Raw genomic sequence first — 12,538 nt, forward strand, 5'->3', positions numbered from 1 at the left:
TGAGGTGTTGCCGCATAAGGACCATGATTATGAGAGAAAATGTCTTGAATGAAAGCTTTTCTTTATTTATAATCGATAAAAAAAAAAAGAAAAAGAAAAAACCTACTGTGTAAGTCTTTTTTTTCAGTTTTTCTGTCTACAACTCTGTCACCTCAGCTGAATTTCTGTGCTGGGTGGGAATGTTTTTCTCCTACACCCGATGGGTAATTATTCAGTTGGAACATCGAAAATGATTAATTCAAAGACAGACTGAAGTAAAAGATGCAACATAGTAACCACTGTAACATTATTACTCTAAGCTATGGAGTTTTTCTTTCTGTCACATCCATGAAGTCAGAATTCATGTAAAATGCAGTGATGAAAAACCACAGACATTGAACATTTTGAGCAATGAACAATAAAACAAAAACACACAAGAACCATTAGAAATGGGACTGGGTTTAAATGCCCTATTGGAGAGAATCACCAGGGTTTAGAGAGGCTCTAGATCATTTCAACTGATTGTACAATAAAATGTGAATGATTTATCATTCATCAATTTAAACATGTTGATTCAAATAAACAGTTTTTACATTGATTAAATCAAATTAAAAAAATTTTTTACCGAAGCAACGTAACACAACTGATATTTGCATCATCAGGTTTGCCCTCAGTGTGATATAATATAATACAAAAATGTACTTGATTTTCTTTTCATCACGGTTATGCTTATTTTGTATGAAGTGTGAAGTGTTTTAGTAATCTCAGTGAGTTCTGGATATGAGATTAATAGTCTGATTTTGCCAGAATGTATTTTTGGTATGATCAAGTTTTTAAACTCAGATTTCATCTTCTACACTTTAACCTAAGTGGAATTTTATTGAAAATGAATTCAAAGTCAAAAGTAATTTCTAAATTTAAAGGTAAAATGAGAATTTATTACTTGATCTAAATGTTTTTTGACTGTGCATATGACAGTTTAACAGCTGGACAGCTTGGTCTTGGAAAAAGCACAGGTGCTTTAGATTAGATTAGATTAAAAAAACAAACTCCAGCACATCAGAGCTAGTGAAAATAACACAAGGTTCACAGTGTATGGAGGTAATAGATGCACCACTAAATTAGTAATTGGAGTAATAATTCTTTTTGCATGAAGTAAATCAATGTAATCAAATAATCACATATTCATGTCTGTCCCTGAATTCAACAATCACTGCTATATGTATATTCATGTTGTGTAGCTGCACAGGGAGGCGGGTTTGTGTATGATGGTAATATAATATACTGTATATATATATATATAATATACTGTATATATTTATAATATATGTGTATGTATATATATATATGGAAAAAAACTTTTTTTATAAGTGTCTGTTATTTCTTTGTAATTCCACCTGCTGACAAAGTCCAACCATGAGGAAAATTTGATAAACTACACTTGGATGCTAAAAACCTGATTTTCAAATTCCATATTGTCAGATAAAGGTTTTGGTCCAGCCTGTCGTTCCCCTCTGCTGCTCACAGGCAGGTAAAACATCACAACACCTTTTTTTCTCTTCTGAAAAAGTAAGAGGTAAAAAAACAAAACAAAGAACGTCTGAAGTCTGAAAAGCCAGTGTCAGGCCTGTAGCCTGCAGTCAGCAGGAGAGCAGGAGCCAAGGCCACAAAACGTCCATCATGTCGACAAATTGAGTCAATCAGCTCCGTGCAGGAGCATTAGCTCCTTGCTGCTTTGAAATTCAACACTGTTGATGGTTCACCAGAGTGTTTCTGGAGAGGGAAAGGGAAAAAAAGGGCACAAGTAGAGGAGAGAAGGAGAGGAAGAGGCCTCGTCATCCCTGCTGGCAGTGATGGAGAGAGAGGAGAGCAGTGTGTGTGTGTGATCTGTGACATACAAGGGTCTGCGTGTGTGTGCGTGTGTGTGTGTGTGTGTCACACTTCACTGACATGGAAACATGCTGCTCCAGCGACAGGAGGGCTGGAGGTGGAGGTCATAGAGACGTGAAGCTGAGGCTATTCATCAAACACTTTGGATCAAACGAGAGAGAGAGGGAGAAGGAGAGAGAGAGAGAGAAGGAAAAAAATTCAAATACAATTTTGTACATTTAGTAGAGTGAAGGAAGGGAATGGTAAACCACCACACATTGTTTATGTTTGGGTGTGTTACTTGCATTTGTTACCTCTTTAGGGACCTTTTGTATCACAAAGTTTTTGTGATATTCTAATTAACACAGTCTTTTGGCATGTGGGTTTGAGTCTCATTCTGATGGCACTCAGGAGCTTCCCACTTTAACCCTTAGTGCTCACACGGGCGCACCCATGGTAATTTGCTGTTGGAATAATACACAGCACCTTATATGGACATGTGTGTTTATAGGTCATATATTTTTTTCATCTTCTTATGTGTTGTTGAGTCAAAGTTATGATTCATTTTAAATCGCATTTTATCAATATATAAAGTAGCGATAATTGTGCAGAAGTAAAAAAATAGGACGTATTTCTTCTGTTTTTGTTCATAAAAATTAGCCAAGTGAACATTGAACTGTGACGTGTTACCAAAATTTCACAAATTCAATTCGATTTTAAAAATTTGACTCCATTGACTTCACACCACAGAGCTGACCTTCCTCACCAGCTAGTCTGGTGATTCATTTGTTGGTGCCTCTATCCATGACTGGTGCTGTGAAAGCCTCATAATTAAATGCCAAACATTTCTTGCTTAAAAAAAGGTATGTAATCATAAGTATAAACCAACTGTTAGTTCATGCAAGTCATCTTGACAAAGGAGGAGAAAAAAAACCACTAAACAGCCACAATCACCTGTTCAATTGCTTGTTGATGCAAATATGCAATCATCCAATCACATAGCAGCAACTCATGATCAAGACAACCCACTCAAACTGACGTTTCGACAGTTCAAATTGAGCATCAGAGCGACGAGGAAATGTGATGTAAGTCATTTTGAACATGCATTGTTGTTGGTGCTAAACTAACTGGTGGTATGAGTATTTCAGAAGCTATTGATCTCGTGGGATTTTCAGCATATTTAGTGTTTACAGAGAACAGTCTAAAAAGAAAATATCCAGTGAGTGAGAATACTGATGTTGATGTTGATGTCAGTGGTGATAGGACTAGTTTGAAATTAAAAACAGGCAAATAACCACCCATTAAAACAAAGGTATGTAAAACACCTCTGAACTCACAACATGTCAGACCTTAAAGCAGAAGAATACACTGAACACTTTATTATGCATACATGATTTCCAAAGCAGTGGCCTGTGGTTGTTGTGACTCTGCACATTCGTCTGCTCACACTGACCTCTTGTGGCAGAACACTGGTGGTGCTACGACTTGACACTGTCACCAATAATATCTAGAACAGTGCTATTTATTTGTGTCTAACATTAAATATTAGATTGAACATAAAATATAATATCAAATCAAACAGTACAAAAACATTTTTTTTTAAATAAATGAACAAAAGTTAAAAATACCCTTACACTAAGAAAATTTAAATATATTGTGCTACGTCAACTGTACTTGTCCTCCTATTGGTCAGATTGCTGCACGTACTTCCTGTTTTCCCGGAACCACCGGTGTGAAGGTGAAGTCTCCTCTCTCTCTCACTTTCCATCAACCCGTTATTTGGCTCACCATTTCCCGCACCACCTTCTTCTTCTAAACCGCTCCGCTCACTCCGTCAGAACCATGTCCGTATTCGGCGACGTCCCACAGGCTCCTCCCGTGGCTGTCTTCAAGCTGACCGCGGACTTCAGAGAGGACGCCCATCCGCAGAAGGTCAATCTAGGAGTCGGGGGTAAGATTGTAGCTTATGCTAACGCTGCTAGTGTGACTGGATTGATCCGGCTTCACTTACCCGGTTGTTGCTGCAGCTCGTCTCTGGTTTGCAAACAAAGTCTCGCATGTGTGTTTTCTACGTGGTGTTTTTACACAGTAAATAAATGGCAGCTCTTCGGTTTGACCTTCGCTACAAGCTAGCTTGCGCGAGCTGAAATTAGCTTCTCTTCAAGTTTGACAGCTACACCTTCTTAATGTTGTTTGTTAATGAGTAAAATTACACTTTATGGAACTAGAGCCGCGTCTTTAGTCTGTGCTCTTGTGTCAATAGTGTAATTGATGAATAGAGGCTGTTCGTCATGAGAAATACACTCCATGAAGAGTTAGGGACCTATCCTATCCTATCATCTTGTCATTGAACGCACCACTTTGAGCCATAGTAACATCCTGCAGTCTTCATTAAAAATCTGAACGTTTGTCGTTCACTGAGACACCTGGTCATTTATATCCTGCTGCTTCTACAGCATGAGGAATCGAAAAATGCACAGTGACATAAGTGTAGTGACATATGTTATGTCAGTTTGGATTATATTTTTTTTTGACAGCTGTACTTGCACATATTTACACACTAGTGCTGGGTAGTGTAAAATAAACCATTTCAGGTCACTGTAAATCTGGAACAGCTTTGAGGGTGTCAGCTGAGGAAGCAGTTTCAAATCAATCTGCACAGGAATGTGGCCACGATCGAGTCCCTACATTAAAAGGCAACGAAACCCCCTGTTAAAAGGTCAACTCCACCCAATTGTTATTGGGGTGTACCATAAGTTGAGCCTCTCTGTTGCTTACACTGAGCTTTGAATGGTGGAGAGAGACAGGAGACGTATGACAGCTGTGGATTGTTGTTACACATGAAAATGTATCCGTACAATGTAAAAAGTATTAGATTTAGAGGTTGACCTATCTTGGTTTTTCTATGGTTGATAACAATTTAGAATTTTTTTATTCTTTTTTAAAAAAACAACTGTGTACTAAAAACAAATAATACAATAAAAAAATGACCAGTTATTGAACAATACTAATAGTCTGTCTCCAATCTATGTTTTATGTCTGTATAGCAGTGCAATTATATACCGTTTAAATAATTGGCCCATGCTAATTATTATGAAATGGCAAAATGGTCTACCTCTATTCATATACATTGAACCTTTATTTTTAATGATATTGAAGAAAACTGTATCACAATATATATTGTCAAACTATTGCCCAGCCTTGAGTCAGTTGTGGAACTAATGTCGCTGGATTTAGCTGCACCTTTGGATTGTGTTGCAAAAACACACCTGATGTGGACCAAACCAGTTTGAACTGGAAATAATCAGCTGTCCTGTCTAAGAGCCATTCCCTCATGACTGTTGTTGTCAAGCTGAGGATTATGTTTTTAATGCTCAGTGACTGAGCTGCATTAACTTGTGGTGTGGAACTGAAAAGGAACAAGTATAATTCAACTACAGCCATCTGTGCCCTACACCAGACAGTTAGTTCAAGAAACAGCAACATCAGTGTCTATTTGGTCCTAATTTAATTCTTTTTTTTGACCAAGTACATTTGGAGCATATCCACTCATCCAAAACCTGATTGCTTTGACCTCACAGACTGGTCTACCCTTTTATTCAGAGGAACAGTCTTTAGCTGTGGCACAGACCTGATACTTGATACTGATGCAGCTCTGCACATGCTTCAGACCTCACTACAGCACCAGTGAGCACAGATTCTTAAGGAGTCAGATATGTGCAGTGCATATTCCCACTTAGTTAAGTGCGGTTATTCAGGGTGACATTCTGAGAGGGTGTGACATGACACGCGATTAAATGTTTTTGTCTCTGGCTTTCCTTTATTGTATGTCTGTGGTGTCATTGTTGTCAGGGTTATCATTGCTACATTTTGGCATCGCTCTTGAATATAAGAGATTAAAAACACATTTTATTCCCTTGGTCATTGGACAGGCCCATGTAACATGAGATTGAATTAAAGGTCATTCATCTAAAAACATACAGTTATTGAAAAGCTTACACATAACTAATGTTCTGCATTGTGGTCTGTAAATCGTCATTCATTGTGTTTTTAAACACAGAGAAACACATAAGATAAAATATTCAAAGTGATTGTATGTTTGTCGCAAAGTGTGTTTGCACAAAGCATAAACATTACTGTACATACTGTTGCCAGTGAGTTATTGCTCAGCCTATTTCTGTGTGGTGAGAAATCCCTGCAGCTCATTGGTGGTTTGTTAATTTGCTTTGTGTCCCTCCAGCTTACCGTACTGACGACTGCCAGCCCTGGGTGCTGCCAGTGGTGAAGAAGGTGGAGCGGATGATCGTGGAGGACGGCAGCCTGAACCACGAGTACCTGCCCATCCTCGGCTTGCCTGAGTTCCGCTCTGCCTCCTCCAAGGTCGCTCTAGGAGAAGACAGCGCTGCCATCAAGGAGAACAGGGTGAGAGGGTGTAGGTGAAGGGTCATCTCATTATTGACTGATCAGTAGATTATATTTAGATTATATACTCGGCTTCTTTTCTCTCACAGGTTGGTGGTGTCCAGTCTCTTGGTGGGACCGGCGCATTGAGGGTTGGAGCAGAATATTTGCGCCGCTGGTACAACGGCACCAACAACACAGCTACACCAGTTTATGTGTCAGCACCCACCTGGGGTAAGTAGACACCTGTAGACTTGTGTAACACCTTACTCCTAAATTCTTTTTAAATTGAAAGTTTTAAGGTTGTAAGCATTTGCTTTGCGTTTTCTTTCCTCTTAGAGAACCACAATGGTGTGTTTTCTGATGCTGGCTTTAAAGACATCAGGCCTTACCACTACTGGGATGCTGCTAAGAGGGGCCTGGACCTCGCTGGGCTCCTGGGCGACCTGGAGGTGAGGGGAGGCCGCACGTTTGGTGTAGTGGTTCACTTACAGTGGGAAAGGCAAACAGACTATTTTTATGTATTTTTATTTATATGTTTATTTCGGTCATGACATTTAGATCACTCATCACACAACAGTGCAGTTCACACAATACACATAACCGAAAGGGAAAGCGGGAGAAGCAAAAGCTTATCTAGTCCCGCCCCCATTATCATCATACATTTCATTTCTTTTTTTTTTTTTTGGCACTCAGCAACTCTAGCAACATGCTAGATAGCTCGCTGCCTCACCTACTGCTCATACTGTTCTGGCAGCATGTGAATGGGTATGAAAGAAGAGTGATAGAAAAATGTGCTGCACATAATTGCATTGTATGAAAGTGTGAGTGAATGGGTGGGACTCGGTGAATGGCAAAATATGTAGTGTGAAGCACCTTTGAGTGGTCATCAAGACTAGGAAAGTGCTATATAAATACAGACCATTTACAAACATCGCCATGGTTGTTTTGATATTGCTGCTACTTCCTCTCGTCTTTCTTTTTTTCATTGGCCACTGGCAACACGTGTTTGCACTTGGCTCAGTAATCAGTACACACTACCCGATTGCGTCCAGTTGGCTTCCAAAATTCAAGGATATTTACCCCTCACACACTAACAGATTTCTGCGCCAACCAGCATGCATGCCGACTGTCCCTAACTAGTGCTAACTGGTGCAGACTCTGCCCATCTGAATCGTGGGTAAAACTGGTGAAATCGTGTCATTTGTCCCCGGCTTTATCTGACTAATTAAGGTAGATCACCTGACCATTTTATATTAATGCTGCCGTCAGTGAAATCCTTTAGTTTAAATCTGTGTTAAATACCTCTTTATTCTGTAATGTATTGCTTCCTCTCTTCCTTTTCTAAACAGAACGCTCCAGAACACTCCATCTTTGTCCTCCACGCCTGTGCACACAACCCCACCGGCACTGACCCAACACAGGAGGAGTGGAAGCAGATCGCAGAGATTATGAAGGTTTGTCATTTGTCAAATTAGGTGATATCTGCCCCTCTAATACAAGATGTGTGTTTTTATAATGATCTTATTTCTTGTCAAAAATGAATCCTCACAGTTCTTTTATTACCCATACTTATGCAGGTGTTATTATTTCAATATCTATCTATCCAATGCTCTGCAGAATCACCAGCTGGGCTTTTACTTCATAAACAGTTCATAAACTCATATTCACCTTCTTATACAGTTAAGAATGTTTTCCATCCCATAGCCCAGATGAACATCAGTCATGTCATCTTATTTGGTTAAAGGCGGTTGACAATTGACAAGGTAACTAAAAAAAAGTGTTGCAGGAACAGATCACAGACCTAAGCTTCGAGGAAATATAGGGGAAGTGATTCATTCACACACTGGCCTGATATTTCTCTGTAATTTTGTAAACATTTTTGTTTAAATGTCTTTTATTCTACAGAGGAGGAATCTGTTTGTATTCTTTGACTCAGCCTATCAGGGCTTTGCCTCTGGCAGTCTGGATAAAGATGCCTGGGCCATCCGCTTCTTTGTCTCTGAGGGCTTTGAGCTCTTTGTTGCCCAGTCCTTCTCCAAAAACTTTGGCCTGTACAGTGAGTACACACAGTTCACACACAGGTGTCATCTTAAAAGCAACCTCTGTTATACGCACATGGCTAGAGTAATCTGTCCTGCTGCTGTAAACAGATGAGAGAGTGGGGAACCTAACGGTGGTTTCTCAGGACAGCGAGACTCTGACCCGCGTCCTGTCTCAGATGGAGAAAATTGTCAGGACGACATGGTCCAACCCACCGTCTCAGGGAGCACGTATCGTCAGCAAGACCCTCAACTGCCCTGAACTCTTTGCTGAGTGGTAATGACCTTGTTAGCGTTGGTTAACTCCCCTCTGGAGGATTAGCTGATTATTCAAGTTCAAGTTGTTTGTCTGCCTCTTGTTCTTTGTAGGAAGGGGAATGTGAAGACCATGGCAGACCGTGTTCTGCTGATGAGGGACGAGCTAAAGGCAAAGCTGCTGGCTCTGGGCACCCCAGGGACCTGGGACCACATCACACAACAGATCGGCATGTTTAGCTTCACTGGCCTGAACCGTGAGTACATATGGGATAGTTTGGGATTTTTGAAGTAGGGTTTTATGCAGATCTTATACGTAATCATGTAAAGTAAAGTTGGACTTTGGTGTGAGGGAGGGACAGTTTACAAATTCAAGCTTAAGTTCCCCGACAGAAGAGGCTGTTATTTGGGAGCAAACATTCTTAAGGAATCGTAGAGCTTTTTGTTAAGTGGCTATATTTATTTCCTCAGCTTAAGTTCAGGCTGTTTTAACATTATATGTAAGGTTACACTTCTGATCAAAATTTTAAGACCAGTTGAAAAATTGCAAGAATTTACATTTTGCACTGTTGGATCTTAAGAAGGTTCTAAGTAGTGCTTCAAAATGCAAAAAAGAAGAAATGGGAGTGAGACAAAAAAAATAAAAAATATGAGTACACAATGTATTGCAAACAACCATTAAACTGAAATAGGCTGTTCATTGGCTGATCAAAAGTTTAAGACCACAGCTTTTAAAAATGTGGATTCAGTGCCATTTTCTGTCAGGTATCCACACTGTCATGACCTCCTGATGGCAAAGGCAATAAAGCTTTCTCTCTTTGAACGTGGTCGGATTGTTGAGCTGCATCAGCAAGGCTTCTTGCAGCGTGCCATTGCTGCTGAGGTTGGACGCAGTAAGACAGTCATTTTAAACTTCTTAAAAGATCCTGAGGGTTATGGAACAAAAAAAGTCAAGTCTTAGACCCAAAGAAATTTCACCGGCCCTGAGCCGGAGGATCCAAATCGCTGTCCGTCAAGACACGGGACGATCCTCGGCCCAGATTAGGCTTGTCACTGGTGCCAACTGCAGTCCCATAACCATTAGACGGCATCAGCGAGAGAAGGGTTTTAAGAACAAAAAAGGCCTCGTCTCCTTCAAAGGCACAAAATTCCCCGTTTGGAGTTTGCACGAGAGCACCAAACATGCACAACCCTCCACTGTGCCGTGTAGAAAATCTCAGGTGGGATCTCCTTGTCATGCCAGTAACGTTAAAAGCCATCAAGACCGTCAAGGTTACATTTTTTCTCATCAGAGAATAAAACTTTCTTCCACCTTTCAATGTCCCATGTTTGGTGCTCTCGTGCAAACTCCAAACGGGCAATTTTGAGCCGTTGAAGGAGACGAGGCCTTTGAAGGCCTTTTTTTTGTTCTTAAAACCCTTCTCTCGCAGAGTTTCCTCATTGTAAAAAAATTTAAATATCGCTGTGTTGTGATGTGTCCTGCAGCCAAACAGGTGGAGTACATGATCAAAGAGAGGCACGTGTACCTGATGGCCAGTGGTCGCATCAACATGTGCGGTCTGACCACCAAGAACATCGACTATGTCGCTCAGTCCATCCACGAGTCTGTCACCAAGGTCCAATAAGGACGACTGTCTTCTTCTCTCGCTCTCCTGCCTCCTGTAACCCCTTCCCTGCTTCACCTCTCCTCTGATTGGATAAACTGCAGCCGGGTTCTATGCAGTTGAACCAATGGGAGGACAGATGTGTGTTTATGTTCTCACAAGAAAACTGTAAATCCTTGGGAGGTGCAATGACTTTAGGAAAACACTTGAAGAGTCACATTTTGCTGTCAGCAGAACCAGAGCTTATGTGTTAAAAAAAGAAAATCATTAATTCCTAGCACTCTGTAGAGTAATATATGCTGAATCTGTTATACAGTACTGCACAAGTACTGTATAAGTAAATAATCACTCCTTCACAGTCAAGAATGGTTACAGCATCACATGTTTTCACTCTGACACATGTCATTTGTGCAAGTAAACACAATCTGTGCTTTCTCACCTGGGACAAATGCTAAGTACAACAATAGTACAGTTCAAATCTTCAATCATGTGACATATTTTCAGAACTCTCTCTCTCTCACTGTCCTCAACTCCAAAGAAAACATCAGGATGTGATGCTGCATTACACATTTTTTAAAATACTTTGTCTTATTCGACGAAAGCAATGGATGAAACTAATGACATGCATTTCAAGGTGCATATTTGCGTGCTAAGTGTCGCCAGGCGCGTCTGATGCAAAGCTTGTGTCCCATTTGGTGTGAATGGACCCTTGGTCCTGCTCATTTCCTGCAGAAGCACTAAACTTAAGACACCAGACACCAAGAAAATCTTCAAAAATGACTGACTACACCTTAATGTCACAGAGACCTGTAACAATATGTTAATGAAGTTGTGGTTGTTTTGTCCAGTTTTAGTGTTGTCACCTCAGCAATTTGTTTTTGAAGGTTTGTGTAACAGGATTAACAGTTATTGTCTTTGTCATTTGACTTTTGAAATGTCCCTTGCAGCCTGGAATCAGGGGTGTTTCCCTTGTTGAAGCTGTTTAGAAGCTGAAAACATGACTTTCATTTCTTCCTCAGTGATTCAAATTGGATTTTCGTCTGTTACTGTCTCTGTTTTTGTCTGATCAATCTGCAGTGTCCTTACTATGTTACTAAAAGCCATTGTAAAACCTATGAACCACATGTCCATTGTGTGGAGGCACACATCAGTGTGTGTGTGTGTTCATACTGAAATAAATAATAAACCACAGGAACCAACCAACTTTCTCTGCTCAGCTTTTTTCCCGTCACTTCCGACAAAAGGTGAAAGTCCTCTAATAATAGTTGATTCAGATTTGGAGGCTGAACTCACTCGGCCTGTTTCTGTTAAAAGAACGTTACACTCTCACTTATGGTATGGCAGGGCTACAACTAACCATTATTTTCATTATCATTATTTAATCTTATATTATGTATGTATGGAAAAAGTCATGTCAATCTGTGTTTACCAAATTTTGAATTGACCTCAAACGAACCAAAGATGTTCAGCAAAGAAACCAGAGTGTCTTATAATTTATTGATTTGACATTGGTTGAAGTGATAGTAATGTCCCTTCTAATCTGTAATGACTAAAGGATTGTGTCTGGGGGATTGAGTTTAAAACTAATTATAAAAAAAATATATGTAAAATACTATCAACAAGTTGGGCCACACGGTGGTGTAGTGGGTTCTCTCCGGGTTCTCCGGCTTCCTCCCACAGTCCAAAAACATGCAATGTGGGGATTAGGTAAATTGGACACTCTAAATTGACCGTAGGAGTGAGTGTGAGTGTGAATGGTTGTTTGTCTCTATCTGTGTGTGGCCCTGCGATGGACTGGCGAACTGTCCAGGGTGTACCCCGCCTATCGCCTGATGTAGCTGAGATTGGCACAGCACCCCCCGCGACCCTCTGGTGGAGGATAAAGCGGTTAGATGATGACTGACTGACTGACTATCAACAAGTTAATTATCAATATTATGATAATTAATTATGAATGAATAAAAATGATAAGAAATTCTATCTGCTGAATGTTCAGTAAGAGCAAATCCCCCTCACAGCTGCACTGTGAGTCTATCAGTGTTTGCAAATAAACAATAAGCAAAATTGTCTTTTCAATGAAACAAACATGAAAACATGTTGACAATAATGGTATTAATCATATGTAATTAATGTAAAATGAAGATGCAGACATTCAGTAAGTTGCAGTTATTTATATTTTTGGAATATTTTGATGCAAAACACTATCACATAGTTTCATAGTGCTCTATTTTACATGTATAAAAATGACATGGACCACCCCCCCATTCATTTACATAAGCAGAACAGAGGTGAAAAGAACATGTTTCCTCTGAGCATTAATCAAACCTCACACTGGACTCTGAACACAAATGCAGAGGATACACAGCTCATACAAACAAGACAAAAAAA

At 40.0% G+C, this 12,538-nt stretch overlaps 1 protein-coding gene across 1 annotated transcript; it reads left to right on the plus strand.

Annotated features, from left to right (window-relative positions):
- Window positions 1-3,552: 3,552 nt before the first annotated feature.
- Window positions 3,553-11,341, plus strand: LOC122771430 (aspartate aminotransferase, cytoplasmic-like). Its single transcript, XM_044028999.1, has 9 exons — window positions 3,553-3,799; window positions 6,089-6,270; window positions 6,360-6,483; window positions 6,589-6,701; window positions 7,602-7,706; window positions 8,158-8,308; window positions 8,403-8,568; window positions 8,661-8,803; window positions 10,032-11,341. The coding sequence occupies exons 1-9, from the start codon at window positions 3,691-3,693 to the stop codon at window positions 10,169-10,171; spliced, it is 1,233 nt and encodes a 410-aa protein (XP_043884934.1). The 5' UTR covers window positions 3,553-3,690; the 3' UTR covers window positions 10,172-11,341.
- The last annotated feature ends 1,197 nt before the right edge of the window (window positions 11,342-12,538 follow it).

Source organism: Solea senegalensis, linkage group LG6 (assembly GCF_019176455.1).
Source record: "Solea senegalensis isolate Sse05_10M linkage group LG6, IFAPA_SoseM_1, whole genome shotgun sequence".
Classification (NCBI taxonomy): Eukaryota; Metazoa; Chordata; class Actinopteri; order Pleuronectiformes; family Soleidae; genus Solea; species Solea senegalensis.

What these genes read in the sequence shown, in the direction of transcription:
- LOC122771430 (XM_044028999.1), top strand. Translation starts at nt 3,691, where the DNA reads ATGTCCGTATTCGGCGACGTCCCACAGGCTCCTCCCGTGGCTGTCTTC. An exon ending in TGTGTCAGCACCCACCTGGG is followed by an intron (nt 6,484 to 6,588) that starts GTAAGTAGACAC and finishes CTTTCCTCTTAG; the next exon opens with AGAACCACAATGGTGTGTTT. An exon ending in CCTGAACTCTTTGCTGAGTG is followed by an intron (nt 8,569 to 8,660) that starts GTAATGACCTTG and finishes TGTTCTTTGTAG; the next exon opens with GAAGGGGAATGTGAAGACCA.